Source organism: Schistocerca cancellata, chromosome 4, assembly GCF_023864275.1.
Source record: "Schistocerca cancellata isolate TAMUIC-IGC-003103 chromosome 4, iqSchCanc2.1, whole genome shotgun sequence".
In the NCBI taxonomy this organism is placed as follows: Eukaryota; Metazoa; Arthropoda; class Insecta; order Orthoptera; family Acrididae; genus Schistocerca; species Schistocerca cancellata.
Window position 1 is genome coordinate 711,502,267 of NC_064629.1, and position 25,761 is coordinate 711,528,027.

Here is a 25,761-nt window from a genome sequence, read left to right on the forward strand (position 1 = left end):
GTGCTACACCATCTGTCAATACTTTTGTGCTCCGGTCATACTGTGCCTTGTGTTCTTTTAATTGTCCCAGTGTGTGGTTTTTTGTGTGCACTACTTTTTTATGGTTTTTATCTCCATTTTACAGTCGCTCCTTTTTTTGTCTATTGCCTTCCATGATGTTCCTCCTTTTTTATATCTACGTTCACCATGTTTTCTCCTTTGCATATTTTTAAATGTCTTCTATTGTTTGTTCTATGTCTTTCGGCTGAAGAGCAGCGCATATGCTGCTGCCAGCCCGCCCCAATGGGGAATTGAAATACAATAAAGGAAAAAAAAGTCCAATTTATCGCCTCAGTTAGGATGCAGACTACACTTAAACTCTTCGGCAAATCGGCGAAATGCCGCGCGTGACGAGGATAATGGGCAAGGGACACTACGTAAGTATTGTGCGCATCAGTTTAGAGTTTGAGTCTGTCAGGAGGTGTGCTAGTATAGTCTGTGCAGTTGCGATGACCACTGTACCCGGATGGCTTAGCGGTCAGAGCGTATGCGTAGTAAACCGGAGACCCAATCTCGAATTCCAGTCCGGTAAAAATTTTCAACTTTCCCCATTGATTTAAATCAATGCCCCCTCGTAGCCAATTCTGTACTTCCTTTTGTGCTTACTATGTTGTTACGTTCGATTGCAGTGTGCTTGTGTGTTGCTTGAGCGCACTGTGATATGCTAGTCAGTTACTGTGTGACAGTCCTCGCAGCTGGTCGTGTGTGAACCATGGCAGTTACCAATGCAGAAAAAGCCGACATGCTCATGGTGTATGGAGAGTGTAGGTAGACTGTAAATTGTTCTTGTATAGTGCATGCGGCAAGGTATGCCAATAGACGTCAACCATCTCGCCAATTATTTATCAACCTCTTCAACCAGTTACGTGAAATAGGTAGTGTACCACCTCGACAACACAACAGAAGGAAACAACTGACGACAGAAGAGGGAGAAATTAATATTCTTGCTGCTGTTGGTGTGTTGACAGCCCCCGCTGGCTTTGTCAGGTGGAGCGTCAGCGTCCATGTAGCTCACAGGCCCGTTTTTCATAGACGGAACACTGAACGCGCACAAATATCGCAGCCTCCTGACAGACCATTTTCCACAGATATTAGAAGGCGTTCCTCTGCAGACTGGGATGAACCTGTGCTAGCAACATGATGGCTGTCCAGTCCATAGTGCGCGAAGTACCATAGTATGTTCTCACGAATTGTTTCCAAATCGTAGGAATGGATGCTGAGGACCTGTACCTTGGCGGGCCTGTTCCCCGTATGTGTCGCTTGTAGACTTTTTACTCTGGGGAAAGCTGAAAGACGCCGTCTACAACAACATACCAATTACACCCGATGATATGCAACGACGTATTACTGCTGCTTGCTCGGACATCTCCGCTGTGCAGCAGTTGTTCTATACCAGACTGGACGCGTGTATTTCAGCTGCCGGTAGTCATCCTGAATACAACCTGTGATGGTTAGTTGTCTCGTTACTGGTCAGAATCCACATACTAATTTATGCTCTTGTGTTGCTCTTTAGTGTGTGCTGTCTCTAGAGGGTCAGGAGTCTGTAAGGGGCAAGGAGAAATTATTTTACACTTCTTAGTTTGACTTAAAAAGTGTTATTCTAAAAATTTATTTTTAATTAAAAAATTATTTTCTGCTTTTTACTTTTGTATGTGCAAAATTAGACAACAGATTTTTGTAATTTCATACACAGATGAGTAAAACGCAAAAGTAATTATTTCATTAAAAATAAATTTTTAATATAACACTTTTTTAAGTCAGACTAAAAAGCGTAAAATAATTTCTTCTATCTCCATAAGATTCCTAACCATGTACAGATAGCTCTGAACATTTATGCTCATGAATCTTTAACAGGTATGGCAATACTTTGTGGGTTACATGCATTACATAACTGATTTACGAATAGTTCACCTCGTAACTATTATCATTTTTCATGTACCTCACGTTTTTCGTTACAAACTTAAAAGTATTTTCATAGCTATTAAAAATTCACAAATACAAATTTTTAGGTTTACAGGTATGGAGTTAGGAATCTGTACGTGATAGGATAAATTACACTACTGGTCATTAAAATTGCTACACCACGAAGATGACGTGACGCAGACGCGAAATTAAACCGACAGGAAGAAGGTGCTGTGATATGAAAATGATTAGCTTTTCAGAGCATTCACACAAGGTTGATATTGGTGGCGACACCTACAACGTGCTGACATGAGGAAAGTTTCCACCTGATTTTCATACACAAACAGCAGTTGACCGGCGTTGCCTGGTGAAACGTTGTTGTGATGCCTTGTGTAAGGAGGAGAAATGCGTACCATCACGTTTCCGACTTTAATAAAGGTCGGATTGTAGCCTATCGCGATTGCGGTTTATCGTATCGCGACATTTCTGCTCGCGTTGGTTGAGATTCAATGACTGTTAGCAGAATATGGAATCGGTGGGTTCAGCAAGGTAATACGGAACGCCGTGCTGGATCCCAACGGGCTCGTATCACTAGCACTCGAGATGACAGGCATCTTATCCGCATGGCTGTAACGGATCGTGCAGCCACGTCTCGATCCCCGAGTCAACAGGTGAGGACGTTTGCAAGACAACAACCATCTACACAAACAGTTCGACGATGTTTGCAGCAGCATGGACTATCAGCTCGGAGACCATGGCTGCGGTTACCCTGGACGCTGCATCACAGACAGGAGCGCCTGCGATGGTGTACTCAACTACGAATGGCAAAACGTCATTTTTTCGGATGAATCCAAGTCCCGTTTACAACATCATGATGGTCGCATCCGTGTTTGGCGACATCGCGGTGAACGCACATTGGAAGCGTGTATTCGTCATCGCCATACTGGCGTAACACCCGGAGTGATGGTATGGGGTGCCATTGGTTACACGTGTCGGTCACCTCTTGTTAGCATTGACAGCACCTTTAACAGTGGACGTTACATTTCAGATGTGTTACGACCCGTGGCTCTACCCTTCATTCAATCCCTGTGAAACCCCACATTTCAGCAGGATAATGCACGACCGCTTGTTGCAGGTCCTGTACGGGCCCTTCTGGATACAGAAAATGTTCGACTGCTGCCCTGGCCGGCACATTCTCCAGATCTCTCACCAATTGAAAACGTCTGGTCAAGGGTGGCCGAGCAACTGGCTCGTCACAATACGCCAGTCACTGCTCTTGATGAACTGTGGTATGGTGTTGTAGCTGCATGGACAGCTGTACCTGTACACGCCATCCAAGCTCTGTTTGACTCAATGCCAAGGCGTATCAAGGCCGTTATTACGACCAGAGGTGGTTGTTCTGGCTACTGATTTCTCAGGATCTAAGCAGCCAAATTGCGTGAAAATGTAATCACATGTCAGTTCTAGTATAATATATTTGTCCAATGAATACCCGTTTATCATCTACATTTCTTCTTGGTGGAGCAATTTTAATGGCCAGTAGTGTATTACAAATTCACAAGCACAAATTTCTAGGTTTGCCTGTATGGGGTTAGGAATCTGTACGCGATAGGATAAATTATTTTATAGGTTTTGGTTTGATTTAAAAAGGTGTTATATTAATGATTTATTTTTATTTAAATGCTTATTTCCCCATCCAGCAACATCATTACCTGTCTCATCACATCAGTGTCATTCTGCTGTGTGCAGGCGGGCGCATCGACCACGCGCACCACTACAACAACGCGTACCGCGCGCTGGACGAGACGCTGGCGCTGGACGCGGCGCTGTCCGCCATCCTGCCGCTGGTGGACCTGCGCGACACGCTGGTCGTCGTCACGGCCGACCACTCGCACGTGCTCACCATGGGCGCGCTCAACGCGCCGCGCGGCAACCCCATACTCGGTGAGTCCTGACACAACTGGGAAATGGGGGAAAAAGGTAATTCAGAATGAATCTTTCACTCCCCAGCAGATTGTGAGCCGAACTGAAAAATTCCTAGCAGATGTAAGCTGTGTGCCAGTTGGACACTCGTACTCGGAACTTCGCGTTACATGGACAATGTTTTTACTGATGAGCTAACGGGCACGGTGGAGATAAAGCCGTCATGACGGGCCGTGAGAGGTGCCTGGATAGCAGTCGGCACGATCGCTCAACGTTTTCGGCCAGGTGGACTGGCCACGCTGAAGAGTCTGAATTAAGTGTGCATCGATGATGTCTGATATGTGTCATGCGATATTCACACGTAACCACTGACGAAAAATAACAAAAATGCTGGTAGTTAGTACGAAACGGAAAAAGGGCAAAAAACATAGCTCACTCGGTTAGAGCACTGTCCATGAAAGGCAAGGGTTAGGGCTCGAGTCCTGGTGCAGCAAACAGTATTTATCTACCAGGAAATTTCAAAGCAGCTCAGACTCCGCTGCAGAGTGAAAAATCTTTCAGGAGCAGTCCCAGAGCCTGGCTAAGCAGTACACTAACCGTACCAGACTTACGTGTTTGTGTACATTTGATACACTAGGGCAGAGTTCTCTGGAACCTCTTCTCCTGACGCCACATGAAAAAGTATATACTTTCTCTAAGACTAAAGTCGGCGTCATAATCAGGCGGCTTTGAACGTTAAAAATTACTAACGACGTCAGAAATTAACGTAGTGAAAACTGTACCTCGATGTACTCTCAAGCACAAAAAAAGAGCGACGCACCACGAAGGAATTGTCCAAATGGGACGAAAATCGGTAGATGTGATGTACACTTGAACACCTTGAACTATTAGAGATAGGACATTGATATTCACAGAACATGTACATCAGTATGTTCTGCAGAAATTATTAGTATTTGAACCATGTTGGCGGGCGGGTTAAAGGACATATCGTGGCGCAACACCACCTACAGGTAAAATATGCCTGCGGCTATCGTTGTCGGTGTGAACCGAAGGTAATGGATCAGTGTGACTCGAGCAGACGTGCAGGATGCCTCACAGACGTATGCGCGAACCACACCGTCAAATCAGTGAGTCTGGAAGAGGGCACATTATCGGCATCAGAGAATGTGATGCATCCATCTGCGAAATTGCTGCTCGTGTAGGGCGAAGTGTTTCGGCAGTTTAACGGATGTGTGCAGAATGGTACACAGAAGGCCGTAGAACACGACGAGATGGGTCAGGTTGGACCACCCAGACCATCCCCCGAGAAGATTGATACCTCATACGAGTGGCACTCCAGGACAGATCTGCGTCCTATGGCGTAACAGTAGAACAGTGTAACATATAGTACACTATCAGGGGTGACAGTCCTTAGCCGTTTATTACGGCATGGGTTACTTGCGCGTCGTTCACTTCTCCGCCTACCTTTGCCGGTCGTTGTGGCCGAGCGGTTCTAGGCGCATCACTCTGGAACCGCGCGACCACTACGGTCCCAGGTTCGACTCCTGCCTCGAGCATGGATGTGTGTGATGTCCTTACGTATTTAGGTTTAAGTAGTTCTAAGTTCTAGGGGACTGATGACCTCAGATGTTAAGTCCCATAGTGCTCAGAGCCATTTGAACCATTTTTTGTAGCGGTCGTGCGGTTCCAGACTGTAGCGCCTAGAGCCGCTCGGCCACCCTGACCGGCGAGCTGCATCACTTGACTGCATTCGCCCAAGATATGCAGCGCCAACTCAATGTCTTATGGTGTGGGATGTTATTGGGTACAACCACAGATCACAGTTGGTGCGTGTCCAGAGCACTGTGACCAGTGTGACTTACGTGGATGGCATCCTGCGTCGCGTAGCCATACGTTTTCGCATGACACAACAGAAGCCATTTTCAGCCAGACAATGCACGACCACATGTCGCTGCACGAGGACGTGTCTTCTTGGTGTCACAACATGTCAGCCTTTTGTCCTGGGCGAGCAGATCGCCACGCTTGTCGCCAATCGAAAATGTGTGGGAGATGCAGCACTGTGACCCAGTGCCAACCACTACAGATGAATTTTAGAAACAGGTGAATGCAGCATGGATGGTTATACCACAGGACGCCATTCGCGCCTTATACGCGTCGATGCCATCATGCATGGAACAAGTTATCAGGGCCCACTGTGGACCCCTTGCCTACAAGACAACAGGACACATGCCGAACAGAGGTGACAGAAATGCTAATCATTTCTGCAGAACATACTAATGTTCATGTGCTGTGAATATGGACGTCCTGTCTCTAGCCTTTCAACGTATTCTTTTTTTTTTCAGCACACGAGTGTACATGTACATACAAACAAATCTGACTGGCTGTAGGGCCCTACCCACAATGCTCCAAACATTCTCAGTTAGGGAGAGATCCGGTGAGCTTGCTGGCCAAGGTAGGGTTCCGCGAGTAACAAGACAAGTAGTAAAAACTCTCGCCGTGTGCGGGCGGGCGTTATCTTGCTGAAATGTAAGCCCAGGATGGAGTGCCATGAAGGGTAAGAAAACGGGGCATAGAATATCGCCGACGTACCGCTTTGCCGTAAGAGTTCCGCGGATTCCTGCTATGGAAAAAGAATTATTCCTGGTTGTCAGGCCGGATGGTGGGCAACAGTCACGTTCGTATCCCACTGCTGTCCGGGGCGTCTCTAGACACGTCTTCGGCATGGAATCTCATTGACTGGATTAGCGTTGTCTACAGTGATGACTCCCGCTTAGAATTGAGCCCTTATGACCAGCGAAGTCGGGTCTGGAGACGCCCCAGACAGCGGTGGTTTACCAAACCACATTTTCGCCCGTCATACGGTGCGACAAGCAGGAGTGATGGTCTGGGGTGTCTTTTCTTTTCGTGCCTAGAATCCTTTGGTTGGTATCCGTGGCACTCTTACAGCACAGCAGTACGTCGACGATATTCTACAAGCCTTTTTGTTGCTCACCATGGCAAACCATCCTGTGCTTACATTTCAGCAAGATAATTCCTGCCTACACACGGCGAGAGTTTCTACTGCTTGTCTTTGTGTTTTGCAAACCCTATCTCGGCCACAAAGGTCGACGAATCTCTCCCCAATTCAGAAAGTTTGGAGCATTATGAGCAGTGCCCCCGAACCAGCTCGGTAATATGATGGTACAACACGCCAGTCGGACACAATCTGGCACGATATCTCTCAGGAGGACATCCAACAACTCTATCAATTAATGTCAAACTGAATAACTGCTTGCATAAGGCCCAGAGATGGACCATTGTGTTCTGACTTGCTCAATTTCTGAAGTACTTTCTCTTCAATAAATCATTAAATTTTTCTGAAACTGTAATCATTTGTTTGTCCGTACATGTACATCACATCCACCTATTTCCGTCCCATTCGGAGAAATCCTTCGTGGTGCGTCGTTTTTCTTTTCTTTTCTTTTTTTTCTTAGAGTGGATTTATTCGTTCTGGGCAATGCCTGCTCTTGGGATTTGAGGTGACCTGTCTTGGCTGCTCACCTTGCCATTTTAATGTAGCATATCTTTGAAAAATAGGTCCCAGTTCGGGATCAGAGTCGAGGAGCGAGAGTGCAGTGCTTTTTATAAAATCAACCTTTGCTCACACATGACGAGAGAGAGCAATGCTCGTTCCTTTCTCTAAATTCTTAATATAACTGATCATTGAGTTTGGCCACTGTGTGTAATGATAATACTATCACTGTGAGAGCAACAAGCTTAGACGTGCACTAGCTTATATTGATAATTAGTGAGTCCCCTAACTATGGAAAAGTTGTAGGAAAATTTAAAGGATCTTCAAATCGAAGTCAAGACTGAGATTAAATGATATTTTTTTCCTGTAATGACTGACCAAAATATTTACAGAGAAAGGAGTTCTGAAAACCTCAAATCAAATTACAAAATTATTCTACATCTCTGGAGATGTACCAAACAGTGTAGAAGACTGTATGGAGAAAGCGCAACAAGATCTGGTCATCTGGGCAGCTTGCGGAATCAAAATATCATGACCCAACACGGCGATAAAAATTATAACCAAATTAAGCAACACAAGTCGCATGGTAAAGTAGGCAAGTAGCGAGCTGCTCCGAATATGGATCGCATTGTTGTAACTGTTACACTTACATTTCCCTAAAATCAGTAAACCATGTAGTCATCACCACAAAACAGGGGCTCGGAGATAGGTGACCCTCATGACAGGCTGTGATCGAATGACCACGAAATGTGTACCTCCCTCTACTACTCTCTACTATCAAAAAACTCTATATGGAGATAGTGACTCAGCGCTGTTGCCAGTGTGATGGACGAGAATATAGTCGTATTTCATGAAAAAATGGGGGAATACTGCCAAGACTTCTCACTCTTGGTGTACAGAATACACCAAGACTTCTCACTCTTGGTGTACAGAATACACCTTAACAAATAAGAGGTTGGTACTGGAATGGAGCAGTGTCCCAGCTTTTGATAGGCTTCTTTGAGCCAAGCACTGTGGTGGGGCGACTTAATTCGAATGGGTGCAACAAATTTTGGAGCCAAAGCAACGGGCCTTCGCATGCTGGCCGAACAGTGTTTCGGCGTCTCATCCTTTGATGTCTGAACAGAACAGGCGAAAATGTCGTGCTCGCTTATTCTCTGGGGATGGTAGTGACGGCATGATGTTAGGAGAGGCGTCGGCTCTGCCGACAAAAGCACGAAACAGGCCAAAGCCTTATTTCTGTGAAAACTGTCCATCTCCCACGGGATCTTGCCCAAACTAACGAAATTCACTGACCAACTCTTGCCGCCAAAGAGGACCCACAGGCTACACAGGGAGAACATCTTCCTAGTGAGAAAAACGCAAAGCTTTCTTCCTATCACATATGTCCAGTATACTTTAAATAAAATCAACCACGAAATGATGGCAAGGATAAATCAAATGTTCCGCAGCAGTATGTGGCAGTAATGCCTTAACTTTTTCTGCAACCAGGTATGGTGACTGGCAGACAAAACTCACTTTGCACCCGAATCTGAGATGACAAGTACATGTAGCCTACCAGATACTAAGGAACTGCATCCAGGAGAATTCTCTGCATTTTACTAAAAAAACTAGAATCAAGTTTTTCTCACGACCAGTCATCAAGACACGTTGCTTTTCGGCACAATTAACGACAATTAACAACTCAGAAACGAGGAAGTATATATTATAGAATTGTGTGGAATGAGGACAAATGTGTGTGTCAAATCTTATGGGACTTAACTGCTAAGGTTATCAGTTCCGAAGCTTACACACTACTTAAACTAAAGTATCCTAATGATAAACACACACCCCCAATTCACAATCGCATCCTCAGAAATCGAACTGGGCGGCCCTACTAGGGTGGAAGTGTGTCTGTGATGGATTTGTTACGAACATGAGTCCAATGACTAGTCTCTATTCGAAGTCGCAGTGTTCTCTTGACTGATCTGAGCCGTGTCACGGCTCAGCTCATTTGATTTACCCGCGAGAATATTCACTTGTTTTCGCCGCAGCGATAGGGGGCGTGATCGCTGAGCGCTGTTGGCGCTGGTGCGCGAAGCAACAGTTTTGGAGGACGGTTCGGTCGGGAGATGGCGAGAGGACCAGTCAGTCAGTCTCGGCGAGTCTGGTCAGTCGGTTAGTCGCTCAGTCTGGGAGTCGGTGCAGTGAGGCGACAGTCAGAAGGCAGACACTCGCATGTTAGTCGGTCGGCTCTAACAAGGGAATGGTCAGACTTGTCATGTCGAAACCTGTGTTGCTTTTTTTTACCACTGTGAGTTAAATTGCAAGAAGTCTGTATGCAGAATTTTAGCTGCTGACATGACCTGGAAGTCTGTAAACAATTTTGTGAAGTAAGACATTATTGATGCATGGTTTCCACGCTTATAACTGCCTCTTGTACAACCCTGACCTCTCTCGATACGTTATACCAACGCCATCTAGGGACAAGGTGGCGTTAGCTACGCGCCGCTCTCTTGCCACAGCGGTGAGAGAGCTGATTCCCCCAGTGAAAGCGATCATATGATAATTAAACATTCGTTGATAAATATGGCTGATATGTTATCTACGACATTCTTTCCAAATAGCTATGAAATAGACACAAATCAATATACGGTTTAGAACACGTCCAAATTTTATTTCTTGTAATTACCGCAAAAATCCGAAACATTGATACAATGTTCAAAACATAGGTTTTTTGTGCACCAAGAACATACAAGCAAAGACGACATATGACAGCCCTGCGAATCACAGACGTTGTTAGATGTCCGTAGAGAAAACTGGGCTGGTGTTAGGAATGAATCAGGCCTAATATCAGTATATTTCGAGGAGTGTCACGCATATTTAATCAAATTCTGAAATCGTGGGGAGGAAAATTAATAATGTACTACTGATTGCATCTTGAGAATATTGTCGCGGTGATAGGAGATTGCAGTGATCTGCACACAATAATTTTCTCTGTTAGTTTTCTGTAAAATGCCTTCCACTGGCGGAAAAATTCTCTGTCTAAAAGTTGAATTACGTTCGTCGTGCCTGGTGGAATCTGAAGCATCTCTACTTCTTTGTCAGGGTGGGCTCGAAATACAGCTTTTAATGAATCAGACCCTTTATGACCTGACCAAGAATCTAGAAGTAGAAGAGATTTGTTCCCGCAGAACGGAAGAAAAGCATGACGCATGAAAAGTGTAACGTTTTCGTTTCCCATTTTTCCAGACTTCGATGCGTCTACTACAAGACTGTTTGCGTAGAACATTGTTCTTTTGACACGTGGTCCAAAACGTCCAGTTGGTTCTTGAAGACACACATATATTTTAGGCAGCAATGAACCAGCCAGACTAATTATGGGCATTATTGTGTATGAATGGGTGAGTGCAGTCGTGGACTGTGCAATCGTCTCAATATGTTTTTCCCGTTTGAATGACAGTGTTCTTTTCGCACGCATTTCTTTTTGAAAACCTGACTGATCTGCATTGTACACGTATGATTCACTAAAACTAGCGATCTTATTTTTTGCATTCGTAAAAAAAGCTTCTATAATTTCGATTTGTGTCACTACATTTTCCGACCTGTTTCTCGATACAAATTTTGTTATTTGTCTTGCCACAATTTTATGTTATCTTTCAAAGCGACTAATCGAACTTTGAGAAGCTGTAAATTCTTTAGCGCCTATCGCGTTGGCAATCTCTAACGCCCAATCACGCAAAGTTGTATTGCTCACACCAAATGACTGTTGTCTGGCATCGGTAAATAACTCAAAAAGTCGCGCATTTATCTCCGTCGCAATTTCCAGTCGACTCTTATGTCGTCGAGCGACTTGCTTTTTCCATCTATACAATTCACGTTCAGAACGGACAAAGCGATACTTATTTTGAACAGTACTGACACGTAGACGTTTCTTACCACTTTCGTTCAAACAATACGTCACCGCTTTTTCTTTGTCTGATAAAGTAATTGTAGTTGCTGGTGTTACTTTCGGAGATAATTGATGATCCTCGAAGAGTCTTCATGAGTGCAACTTTCGTCGGTGTCTTCGCCGTCTGTAGAGTCACAGTCTGCAATATCGTGTGTTCCAGTTGTTTCTAGCCACATGTCTGCGCCATTTACATGCTCGTCTAGAAGTATAACAACTATGTCGCACAACACATAGTCTTCACGCGTGTTTTCTGTTGATTGCTTCATTTGGCGTCTGTGGTATATCTCTATGGGAAGCAGCAAAACATTTACAGGGTTCGCCATCACCTGTGAGGGCAGATTGAATGTTCACCGTAAAGTGGCTTGCGGAGTATAGATGAACATGTACAGAACATCTTTCATATCTCTAACCAGTTTCAGGACGGTATGTTTCGAAATACGTACCAGAAATTAAAAGGACGTGCATGCCACAGAAACGAATATTCGTTTCCCCTTTCCACCAAAACCGTGCAGCGATATTTCTCTTTAGTGAACGCCGCGATAAGACGGCCGCACTTCCCGACCATGCGCACAACGCTCGCCACTCGCCATTTCCAGGGGTGGCCAGCCGTCACTGCAAGCGCCAAGCAGAAAAAACAGCCATGTTCGTGATTTTTTTTTAGGGACTTCCAGTCCATGTCAGCAGCTACAATTTTGCAAACGGACCTTTTGCACAGTTAAATAACAGTGCTAAAAAAATCAATACATGTTTCGGCATGACAAGTCTGACCATTCCCTTGTAAGTCCCAGTCGCTGTTGGGTTGTGCACTGAGTCGGGTTCGCCGTTACTCCGCGGTTGGACGAGTTTGCAGTCAGCAGCAGGCAGGTCCGCACGGTGCAAGTACCCGCCGGGGCCGTGGTCGACGCAGACGGAGGGCCGTTGGTCGATCGGTCGGCTGGTCGTCGGATGGCGACAGGACGGAAGCGGCTGGGAGTCAACTGGTGCCTGCCGTTTAAGGACCCGAAGGAAACAACCACAGCCAAACCAAAATCAGGCAGGCCTCATATACTGACTGACAGGGACAATCGTGGGGTCACTCATGAGTTCCAAAGTCCAGCTAGCACAATGATTGCTCGGAGTGAGTTGAAAATATTTGGGAAAAATGGTCGAGCGGCTGCTCACAAGCCACACATTTCTGTTATCAGCGCCAATCGATGCTTGAGGGGGTGTAAACAGCGACACAGTGGACACTGCAAACGAGTGATTTAGAGTGATGAACTACGCTATACTCTGTAGTAGTCCGATGGAAGGGTTTCGGTTTGGCGAATTCCTGAAGAGAGGTACTGCCATGATGCGTAGTGCCAGTTCTGAAGTACGGAGGAGGTGGTGTTACGGTATGGGATGTTTCTCGCAGTTACGGCGTGTTCCTCTAACTGCACATAGGAATCACTAAATGCGGAAGAATATGAACGTATTTTGTAGCATTGTGTACTATGTACAGTAGAGTAACAGCTCTGAGACGATAAATGTTTCTGTCAGAACGACAATGCACCATATCACGAAGCAGCAACGGTTTGTGAACAATTACGTTCTAGCAATGGACTGGCCTGCCCATATTACGACCTACACACAATGGGAAACGTTTACGATGTGTTAGGAAGTTAACTTCGCTACAGACACAAGCGTCCGGCATTACTTTCTTCTCTGATTACAGCTCTTGAGGAAGAATGGACTGATATTCCTCCACAGACATTCAGATACCTCATTGAAAATGACCCCAGCAAAGTTGAACCCTTCATAAAGGCGAATGATGAACCCCCCCCCCCCCCCCATTAATGTCCACTAATAAGTGTCCGGACACTTTGAATCACATATTGCATGTCTCTGTTTTATTTAAGTATTGTAATTTTCGTGCAGTCGTCTACCATAACCTCGGAGGTACTTACGAATAACCCTGCATTACTACAACGTAACAAATCATCAGATATAACAGATGGAAAATCGACAAGGCGTGGGAACTGCCTCGAAATTGCTGCAGATATCGCTTTATAAACACACTTATATTCAATAAGACCTCCTCAGCGGCGTAGCCGCTTCTAGCGGCGACTCTCAGCCCTCCAGAGTCGAACTAAAAGCGAAACAAGCAAGAGAAAACGTTGGTGGCACACGGAAGCAAACCCAGCCGCTCCACACGGACCAGGAAATTGGTACAAGCCAATATAATAATAGCGGTTAACACAGCAGAGCCCCCTCCCCCTCCTCATACGATCGCTGCAAGAATCCCTGGGGCTCGTATGAGGGATCGCCGCCGATTTTCATCGGCAGATTTGAGTCCTTCCAGAACTCATTACTAAATCCACTTTCAATGAGCTAGGTTACATATAAAGATTTTGAACCGCAGCGAAAAAAATCGTATTAATTCCAAATAACATAACATAAATTTAGCCTCTCACAACTAAGACACCAAAATGTGCTTGCTACTCTATTCTCAGGATGAGTTAAAACAAAAACAGTAGTGAAAAATAGGATAAAGAAAACGATGACCCACAGTTACGTATGTTGCAATGATGAACATTACCAGCATTTTGTGAACACCTAACTATATGATATTTATGATGAATGTCGCCATTACCACTTTAATCGTTTCCACTATTATTTATTACTAGTCTTAAATCTGTCAATGGCAGTAAAGTAGCTATAAAAAGGTAATATGCAAAGTGGTACAGATTGAGGAAGTCACTGGTTTTAGTGTCATTAAACCCTCAGAGGTGAACCAGTAGGCCTGTAACCAAGACTGACTCTGATACCAGTAAACTCATTATGATTGGGGCGGTCCACAATTTTGCAGACTCCCGGGATCGATTCCCGGCGGGGTCAGGGATTTTCTCTGCCTCGTGATGGCTGGGTGTTGTGTGCTGTCCTTAGGTTAGTTAGGTTTAAGTAGTTCTAAGTTCTAGGGGACTGATGACCATAGATGTTAAGTCCCATAGTGCTCAGAGCCATTTGAACCAATTTTGCAGACGCTCGAAGCAAAATTTGGTGTACTTTCTTACAGACCCACTCACTCGAAGGAGAAACAGCCAAATTACAATGACGCTCAAAGCGGAGATACCTTATTTCACTATAATTGTGAGACAGACGTTTCATAGAAGGCTATTTGTATCATGCGGAAAAGGGACCACTACGTTATTCGCTATTATCATGAGTTGAATCTCAAATGTTTTCTTACTGTCTCATGGTGAAGGATATGCGACACTTTTAACGATACATCTTACCTTGAGTGCAGACGTTAAGCGCATTGGGTATCTTGGTGCTCTGAGGGAGTTTTCTGTGGAGTAATCCGAGCTTATGCTTCGTCTCTAATAACTCGTTGCCGACGAGACGTTAAACACTAATCTCTTCCTCCAGCTTCTTTAATAATATAGAGTGACATTTCCGACCAGGCACATACGATTTGAGTAGTCAATATAATCGAGATGAAAATGTGGAGCTCATACGGCTGAAATTCAAACGTATTATAAAACTAATTTCTTGTCCAGCACATGAAGCATGCTGATACAGGTTCGGCTCCTGCAGTACTGATTTTGAATTAAATGCCAGAGCCAGTTACACTTTTATTGTTAATTTTAAAACTTCGACCAGTTTCGACCCCCAAGGGCATTATCCAGTGGTATATGTAAGGCGTCCTGAGAAAACACAGAATGGCTGGTCGTTAAATCGTGGTTTTTAAAATAAAAAAAGTCCAACTGGTGCTGGCATTTTATTCAAAACAAAAATTATAAAACATACGGTAAGTATGCCCCATCCTAGGTAACTTATGAGACAGGTACAACGTGGTTTAATTTCGATATTAGAAAATTAACTAGGAAACAAAGAGAGCTTTACCACTGACTGAAAATATGTCATAACTTTTTTGAAATACAAGCGACGAACGATATAGAATAGAGCTTAAAGAATGCTATGACAATAGCATTTAACTGACAAAAATAGATAATTTTGGTTCTATATGAAATCCGTTAACCAGCTGAAATCACCTGTCCAGTTAATTGTTGCCGAAACAGGTATTAAAACGAAAAATGGTAAAACTTAGACTTAACTCCTCAACTCAATCTTTCGAAACTGTTTTATTGTATCGTCGACATCTTTTCGCTGTTGAACCATAAAACGCTTTGGTATTTGCGTGTAATGGCCTATTTCGGATCTAATAACTCCTCTACAGAATGCACGTGGTTTCTGGAATCCGGGACCATGTTAAATTCAGCTCTTTCTATCCATTTATTCCTGGAAGATGATGATTGATTCCACGGTTCTTGATTTGACCGGAAATGTTTTCATACGCATTGACATTTTAGTGTGGTAAACAACGCTCTTGCTTACGAAAAATGTGGTCCGATATGTGACTGGCTTGAGGACTTCCTAGCTGACTACACCCAGCACGTCTTCCTCTAACGGGGAAAGCCTTCAAAATGGAATGTAGCTTCGGGTATTCGTCAAAGAAACTTGATTAGCTAGTTTCTGTTCACTAAGTATATGTAAACAAGTGAATAATTGGAAATGTCAGTACATTTGAAAATTGTTTGCGGACTATAGGTGGCACAGGCCGTTAATTATTAAGAAATGCGGAACATCTCAAATTAGCAGCGCTCGGTGCAAGGACTGACAGATGACTAAGTGCGAACAAATGAAGAATTTTGTACAGTTTTCGGAAAAACAGATGTCGGGCTAAGATCTATTCGAAGAAATCTTAGAAAATTTAACTCATCTACGAAGGTGGCTACTTTAAAACCTCTCTCGGCCACTTTTAAAATGTTATACCATGTGCTTATAATTAAAGTGAAGCTTCTCATGCAGGTTCAGTGTGGGCTGTAATTATCGTATGGCAACAAACTGCCTATTGGCTTCTGTCTCGGGTTCTTCGGCCGACGTTCATCTAATGATTTTTCTGACGTTTCGCCAGCACGAGTGGCTGGTGGCAGATTGTACCGACGCCTTGACCAACGACGGAAGAAGAAAGCGCGACTGATGTCCTCTCTCGCCTTTCTGTCACGGTGTCAAGATGAATGTGCTACACCGAAGTTATTGAGATGCAGGCGCCTATTCACCACCGCCCAAGCACATCGTATCTACGACAGAATGGAACGAGCTTTTCTTCGTGAGCGAATACATACAACACGGAGAGACTTGGCAAGAACGGATCAGGAACTTCTGGACATTTTTTATCAACTAAGTAGCAGAATGCATCGAGACGACTGGGACAAAATCGACAGCATCACTCACAGGAGCATGCAGAACGAACTCGAGCGCTGCACCGAGCGGCAAAAGAAAAAGTTTGAAAGATGCCGGAAGCAGACCGACAAGGCGATTGCCGACATGTCACACACAGTGGTCAACCTCACTGAACGACAATTGACCGAAGAGGGAGTGTCTGTTCTTCAAAAAGGAGGGAATTTCGCTATCATCCCGAGAACTATACCTATGGAGGACATCATTGCCAACACCGAAGCAGCCATTCGGAACCTTCCTCGTGAAAGGGCAGAGGAAATACGCACTGAAACAGCCAGGATACTGCGCCGAGCAAAACCACCAGCTTGCAACCTGAAGAAAGAAGAGGTACAAGCCATTAAGAATCTCAACGCCGACAAGAGTATATTGGTACTGCCTGCCGATAAGGGGAATGCGACCGTCGTAATGAAGACCGAAGATTATGAGCAAAAGATCCGAGACCTATTAGATCCGACGACGTACCGAAAACTAAGCGCAGATCCGACGCAGCGTATCACTCGGAATACGAATCGATTAATCAAGGCATCTTCTCTGCCGGCGGACATACAGAGAAACCTGCGCAACACAGAAGCCCTACCACCTCGGCTGTATGGATTACCCAAGATCCATAAGAACAACGTTCCACTGAGACCGATCGTTAGCGCCCCTGGCTCACCAACGTATAAACTGGCGAAACACTTGGCCTCTCTGCTCCAGCCACACGTGGGAAAGACCGACACATACATTAAGGACTCAGGACATTTCATTGACAAGCTGAAGAAACTGAAACTTGCGCCAAACGACATCCTGGTCAGTTTTGATATTGTTTCGTTATTTACGAAAGTGCCACTCAGCGACGCTCTGGAGCACATCGGTTCCATGTTCCCGCAAGACGTCAAAAAGCTCTTCCATGCATGTCTCACCACGAGCTATTTCACGTGGAATGGCGATTTCTACGAACAGCTGGAAGGCGTCGCCATGGGTAGTCCTCTCAGTCCAGTGGTAGCCAACTTCTTCATGGAACAATTCGAAGTACAGGCACTGGACTCGGCGACCTGCAAACCTAAGGTGTGGTACAGGTACGTCGATGATACTTTCGTGGTGTGGAGCCATGGTGAAGAACAGCTCGGTGAATTCCTGAGACACTTGAACAGCCTCCATGCCAACATAACATTTACCATGGAAGTATAAAAGGACAAGAAACTGCCATTTCTAGATGTGCTGGTCACAAGGGACGGCGAAAACCTGGGACACAGCGTGTATCGAAAACCGACACACACGGACCGATACCTGCACAAACTGTCAGACCACCACCCGAGCCAGAAAAGAGGCATGATTAGTACGCTCGTAACGAGAGCAGGACGAATATGTGAGCCTCAACACCTCAAACGAGAAATGCAATACCTGGAAACTGGTCTGAGGAGCAATGGGTACTCCATAAATTACATTAGAAGTGTAACAGAGCCAAACACTTGGCGAAGTAAGGAACCAGAAAAAGAAATGTCGGGTACGGCCTTTCTGCCATACATTCCCAGAGTGACGGACAGAATCGGCCGTATATTGCGCAAACACGGCGTAAAGACGATTTTCAAACCGACAAGGAAGATCAAAGAGTGTCTTAGATCGGCGAAGGAGAAAAGAGACCCACTTGCAATGTCGGGAATATACCGTATACCTTGCACATGCGGAAAAGTTTATGTCGGAATGACTGGACGATCCATTAACACCAGGATCAAAGAGCATAAGCGACATTGCAGGTTGGGGCAGGTGAAGAAATCGGCCGTGGCAGAGCACGCACTGAATGAGACCGACCACGTAATAAAATTCGCCGACACGGAAGTTCTGTCTGTGGAGAAGCACTATCACACGCGCTTGTTCAGAGAAGCTGTAGAAATCCAAAAACACGCGAACAGTTTCAACAAGAAAGAGGAAAGCCTCAAGGTAAACGGATCCTGGCTTCCTGTACTGCAGCGAACGACCGTCGCAGGTAGCAAGAGGAGAAACGCACCGGAAATGACCGCGGAGAAGCCCTCGGACGTTGGCGCGCCAGGTACATATAGCCTGCGGCCGCGAGCTCGCCTCCAGTTCACCACCGGCAATGGAGGGTGAAGCTTTGACAATGCCAGCCACTCGTGCTGGCGAAACGTCAGAAAAATCATTAGATGAACGTCGGCCGAAGAACACGAGACAGAAGCCAATAGGCAGTTTGTCAACAAGTGGCCACGAAAGCCTTTACAATTTTGTATCGTATGGCAGCTAAACTTGGTAGACATGCAAACGCGTTAATAAAGAACAGATGTACGCCGGAAAAAAATTTAGTTCAATTTTTGGCCAATGGGTACAAAACTTGCGCTGTAAATGCAAGAAAGACGAATACAAATATTTCCATATGTAATGGATTAGGAATGGGACGTGGGCAGAAAATGTGAAACAAGTGAGAAAGGCACAACGTTGATTTTATTATTAACCATAGTGCAGTGGTTTTCACATAGTTGCGCTCTTACAAAGCAGGTACCACATGCTGTACAAGGAGGTCTCGACAATGTGCAGATGTCACGGTACATCTGACAGGCCCTCTAGGTGCATTCTCTTCAAAGGAGAACGGACGGGAGGTAAAGGTGCTTGTGAATCCATTCGACATAGTCACATACGGCGAGTGCAGTGGCTCTGCATGCCCAAAATGCGGGTTAACAGTGCCCAAAATTCGCCCGTTCTGTGTATTCACTGCGCCTTCTAGTGTAAAATGTGCCTCGTCACTCTACAGAATATTGCCCGGCCACATGTCATCAACTTCGATCCGTGCCAAAATTCGAAGAACAAATTCAGAAGGTTGTTGCAGTTCATGAGGTTTCAGTTGCTGGACAGTCTGGATTAAGGGTGCCAGTGTACTATAGACCACAAAACTCGCCGCACTGTAGACCATGGAATGGGCAATTCTCGTGACCTGCACGCGGGGCACGTGCTGCATGGGCAGTTACGGCAACAGCAACATCGCCAATAATTTACACCGCTACAGGACGACCTCTTCTTCCAGGTGCCACACCAAGTTCACCCGTGTTTTCGAATTTTGTTATCATCTTCTTTAAACAATTTAATAACAGCAGGCCTCTGCCGAGACCCTTCAGTCGGTGATACTCTCTTAACGAAGCACTGTAATTGCTGCTGTTCACATAAAACAGTTTCACTAAGAGCGCACGGTCTTTGAATCGGTTCCGCAGTAACGGTTTAGCATATTTACCAACTTGTGCTGCCATATGACAATTACAGCTCACGATGGACTTCCTTGAGCAGCTGTACTGTAATTATAACCAGCCGGTACATCTGTCTGGATACTTTAAAAAAGCAGCGTTAGCTAAGGACTCAACTCAAAAGCATAGGTTCGCTGAACAAATGCGCATTTGCCACGAGTCTGCTTTATCAAACGGACTGAGTTGCTGAAAACTTCCACGAAATCCAGTGGGAGACGTTGTGCACTGCGAAAGGTATCGCTCTTAATGTTTCAAGACCCACACCTCTCGAGAGGGCTCAAGGATTATATTACTTTAATCCTTATTCATACTTCGTAGCAATCCATAGCGTAAAATTAGTTGCACTTCAACTAACACAGAGGAACAGAAGCAACGACTTTCCCGCATGCCATTCCCCAATTGAATAAGTGGTGTACTACATTTATTGCTACAGTACATACTATCTCCCAGACGCAGTGGGATGATTTGATATGTCGTTGTACAGGAAATGCCAACAAAGTCAATTAAAACTGGCAAACTCAATACTGATCTTGAATAACTCACATACACTCCTGGAAATGGAAAAAAGAACACATTGACACCGGTGTGTCAGACCCACCATACTTGACCCGGACACTGCGAGAGGGCTGTACAAGCAATGATCACACGCACGGCACAGCGGACACACCAGGAACCGCGGTGTTGGCCGTCGAATGGCGCTAGCTGCGCAGCATTTGTGCACCGCCGCCGTCAGTGTCAGCCAGTTTGCCGTGGCATACGGAGCTCCATCGCAGTCTTTAACACTGGTAGCATGCCGCGACAGCGTGGACGTGAACCGTATGTGCAGTTGACGGACTTTGAGCGAGAGCGTATAGTGGGCATGCGGGAGGCCGGGTGGACGTACCGCCGAATTGCTCAACATGTGGGGCGTGAGGTCTCCACAGTACATCGATGTTGTCGCCAGTGGTCGGCGGAAGGTGCACGTGCCCGTCGACCTGGGACCGGACCGCAGCGACGCACGGATGCACGCCAAGACCGTAGGACCCTACGCAGTGCCGTAGGGGACCGCACCGCCACTTCCCAGCAAATTAGGGACACTGTTGCTCCTGGGGTATCGGCGAGGACCATTCGCAACCGTCTCCATGAAGCTGGGCTACGGTCCCGCACACCGTTAGGCCGTCTTCCGCTCACGCCCCAACATCGTGCAGCCCGCCTCCAGTGGTGTCGCGACAGGCGTGAATGGAGGGACGAATGGAGACGTGTCGTCTTCAGCGATGAGAGTCGCTTCTGCCTTGGTGCCAATGATAGTCGTATGCGTGTTTGGCGCCGTGCAGGTGAGCGCCACAATCAGGACTGCATACGACCGAGGCACACAGGGCCAACACCCGGCATCATGGTGTGGGGAGCGATCTCCTACAATGGCCGTACACCACTGGTGATCGTCGAGGGGACACTGAATAGTGCACGGTACATCCAAACCGTCATCGAACCCATCGTTCTACCATTCCTAGACCGGCAAGGGAACTTGCTGATCCAACAGGACAATGCACGTCCGCATGTATCCCGTGCCACCCAACGTGCTCTAGAAGGTGTAAGTCAACTACCCTGGCCAGCAAGATCTCCGGATCTGTCCCCCATTGAGCATGTTTGGGACTGGATGAAGCGTCGTCTCACGCGGTCTGCACGTCCAGCACGAACGCTGGTCCAACTGAGGCGCCAGGTGGAAATGGCATGGCAAGCCGTTCCACAGGACTACATCCAGCATCTCTACGATCGTCTCCATGGGAGAATAGCAGCCTGCATTGCTGCGAAAGGTGGATATACACTGTACTAGTGCCGACATTGTGCATGCTCTGTTGCCTGTGTCTATGTGCCTGTGGTTCTGTCAGTGTGATCATGTGATGTATCTGACCCCAGGAATGTGTCAATAAAGTTTCCCCTTCCTGGGACAATGAATTCACGGTGTTCTTATTTCAATTTCCAGGAGTGTATTTTTAAAGAAATTCGTGGCCCGTGCCTTTTACATCTACACCATAACTGAGCGAATACTTCTTCAGTTATGACCCCTTACTTTGTGGAGAGTAGGGCCGTAATAATGAGAACTGGAAGCTGCAAAACAAAATACCGTTGCTTTTTTCCAAGAGTCACAAACGGCAATGCTTGTAGCGGTTTAGGATGGCCGAATTAGGATTCGAGCCACAGTATTCACAATTACGTATCTAGAGTTTTGCTGTAACGCTACAACGTTGTTTTTATGTCAGTGTGGTTTCCGGAGCATCGTTTATACGGTACAGCTTTCTGTGGAATAAGAGCCCGGATTTAATGGATAATGTTAATCGAACTTTTCGAAATTAACGACTAGTACCGGAAATGCTAAATCGTTTACAGTTTTTACTACAGCTTTGGATTACCGTTACATTGGCTACGAAATACGTGTCTGACAATCTCTGATTTATCCGTAAAATGTGATAAAACATGTTCTCGTAAGAATGCTAACTGTATTTTCACTGTTTGATACACAAAAAATTAAATACTGTTTTTCCAGGCTTAAACTGTTGTATTTCGTCCGATCATTTTTACTAGCTTATGATCATGGTGTGAAACAGTGTTGCACATCTACCGCTAATGACCATGACATAGTACACTCCAAATACTAGCGTAGTATATACTTTAACAGGGACAACACATTCTGTGGAATTCAAAACCTCTACACCTTTCCCACTGCATCGTCTCGAAGAGTAAAGGATCTCGACATATTTTGAAAAACACATGTTATTAATGTCACCCAGAACATTGATAGAATGTATTTTGGAATACTGAACACAAACTGTGTTTCATTTTTCTTCCGAAAATATGTAATCAGTCTATGGAAAATTCTGCTAAAATTTACGATCCCAAATAACATTCGTATGTAATACGTTGACATTTATCTTTCTGGTCCATAGATGAGCACATGATACAGCAAAAATTACTGTTTCTTGGTCGTATTTCAGATAGCATTCGAAAGTACTGCCTGAATTAAACAAATGGCAAAGAGCTGAAACTGTGAAACTGGAAAGAAAATAAAGGAGCTGTATTGTGTGCTCGACTGCAGTTGTTGAGGTTTCTATTGGCTACGTATCATTTCAGACATCATGTCACGACAACAGATGTCACCAGAAACCAAGCCTTCTGGTACATCAATTTCTAGCTTCGTGTCTCCATAGTCGGGAAACTTAAGACATAGTATGCCGCGGCGCTTGTCCTGAGGGTATTAGCTGGAAACTTAATGACAAAATAAATTTTCTCCTGAGTATTTTGCCATAGAGACCAGAAAATGCGATGACGTACAGTCTCCTATCAGCAGCTTGTGCACCATTGTTTTGCTTTAAATCCTAAACCTCCCCTTACTTTGCCATGAAGGGAAACATGCGTCAATGTTGATCTTGAAAAATCCTTCGGATGAGGATGTTACGCTCGGTATTCTCCTTGGTGGTGTCCTAGAGCAGCAGTTTATGAACTGGCATCACTTGTCACCCTCTCTTTCAATCACACTTCAATAATCAACCGTAACGACGCAAGTGAAATTCTACTCTGTTTACGTACTCATCATAGTCATGTACGCGGCACAGATGCGTAATTGACATAATTCACTGTGAAGAAGATGAATGGTATCTTATTATTCCATGAAAATTCCAAGACTCTCCAAGCACAGTACTAATTCCGCGTACTGACTGTAAAATCTGCCAGCCGTAAAAAAATTTACAAACTGGTATTTGTAAATAAATAAGAAATATAATTTATCATTTCCGTATCTATTTTTGATTCACGAATTACTACAGTGGTTGGTCACTCTCTGAGAGTGCAGTTCACATTGCTGTTCTATTCGCCTGCATTTTTACAGTTTCATCTATGTAGTCATTCTTTCTATTATTACTATTTAATTCCGTTGGTCCTCAGCCATAAAACGCTCTACGTCGACAGGACATAAACGTTTAATTTAAAACTAACTTGTTTGCACGCAATAAAGTTTTTAACCGATGCTGGCAGCTATTTACAGCGAATATAACAGATTTTGACTTAATATGAGATGTGTACTAACACAGCTGAAAATGTAAATTGCTGTTATATAATTCAAACATCACTGGTGTTGCCTGAGCAAATTTTAAAAACACCCACATGGCTGCGCTCCCTCGATACTCCAAGTACAAGCAGAGTTTTTCCCTGTGGCAGATAAAAGCATCATTAGGTGGTTTGAATTTCCCAGCAATAAAAGCTGCAGTTCAAATTTACCTTGCACAATTTTTGTTGCAGTATAGGAAGTTACACCAAAAATTCATTGATTTCAAAAGAAATCTAGGTTTTTTTTTTAATCGGCAGATGCTACGCACCAGTTTTTAAGGTAAACCTTCTACTTGTAATTTCATGACATCCTCCTACTCTGAAATGCAGTAATTCTTATGTTTTATTTATGCTTCAGCATATGTGTGTCATCGACCTCTAAATATAGGACTGTTGTGTCACCAGCGGGTTTGTAAGGGATTGAAGCGATTTCTTCAATTAGTTGTGACGGTATCAAAGACCGAAAGGACCAAGTAGAAGACAGACGGCAGACACTCACATTTACAGCTTTAATGAAAAAAACTTTGAAAATCCTCAAATTTGGAAACCTCATATACAACGGATGAGTCACAAACGTTTGTCAAAATTGGAATGAAAACATACAGGACTTCGCAGAGAGGGCAGACAATAGAGAAGGAGAGGTCAAGTTTTCAATTTTCGTTTTTATTGGTTGCAGGAGAATCCTATTTGCCCAGATACGGCTATGTCACACAATTGTACAAACAGGACGTTTGTCAGACTTCATTCTAAAATATAAAACGCAGAACATAACCAGTTTTTAAAAAGATAAGCGAACAACTGGGAATAATTAGTCTAAAAGTACATTAGCTTCACTGCATCATTACAATGAATGTTGTTGTTGTTGTTGTTGTTGTTGTGGTCTTCAGTCCTCAGACTGGTTTGATGCAGCTCTCCATGCTACTCTATCCTGTGCAAGCTTCTTCATCTCCCAGTACTTACTGCAACCTACATCCTTCTGAATCTGCTTAGTGTATTCATCTCTTGGTCTCCCTCTACGATTTTTACCCTCCACGCTGCCCTCCAATACTATATTTGTGATCTCCTGATGCCTCAGAACATGTCCTACCAACCGATCTCTTCTTCTTGTCAAATTGTGCCACAAACTCCTCTTCTCCCCAATTCCATTCAATACCTCCTCATTAGTAATGTGGTCTACCCACCTAATCTTCAGCATTCTTCTGTAGCACCACATTTCGAAAGCTTCTATTCTCTTCTTGTCCAAACTCTTTATCGTCCATGTTTCACTTCCATACATGGCTACGCTCCATACAAATACTTTCAGAAACGACTTCCTGACACTTAAATCTGTACTCGATGTTAACAAATTTCTCTTCTTCAGAAACGCTTTCCTTGCCATTGCCAGTCTACATTTTATATCCTCTCTACTTCGACCACCATCAGTTATTTTGCTCCCCAAATAGCAAAACTCCTTTACTACTTTAAGTGTCTCATTTCCTAATCTAATTCCCTCAGCATCACCCGACGTAATTCGACTACATTCCATTATCCTCGTTTTGCTTTTGTTGATGTTCATCTTATATCCTCCTTTCAAGACACTGTCCATTCCGTTCAACTGCTCTTCCAAGTCCTTTGCTGTCTCTGACAGAATTAGAATGTCATCGGCGAAACTCAAAGTTTTTATTTCTTCTCCATGGATTTTAATACCTACTCCGAATTTTTCTTTATTTTCCTTTACTGCTTGCTCAATATACAGATTGAATAACATCGGAGAGAGGCTACAACCCTGCCTCACTCCCTTCCCAACCACTGCTTCCGTTTCGTGCCCCCCGACTCTTATAACTGCCGCCGGCTGCGGTGGTCTAGCGGTTCTGGCGCTGCAGTCCGGAACCGCGGGACTGCTACGG

The 25,761-nt window shown here is 44.8% G+C and overlaps 1 protein-coding gene across 1 annotated transcript in view; it reads left to right on the top strand.

Moving 5' to 3' along the window:
- The window catches only part of LOC126184393 (alkaline phosphatase-like), a 1,034,434-nt gene that overhangs the window by 945,547 nt on the left and 63,126 nt on the right, over positions 1-25,761 (top strand). The window contains exon 7 of the mRNA XM_049926777.1: positions 3,691-3,885. Within this exon, the coding sequence (XP_049782734.1) occupies positions 3,691-3,885 (195 nt within the window). The remainder of the gene's footprint in view (positions 1-3,690; positions 3,886-25,761) is intronic.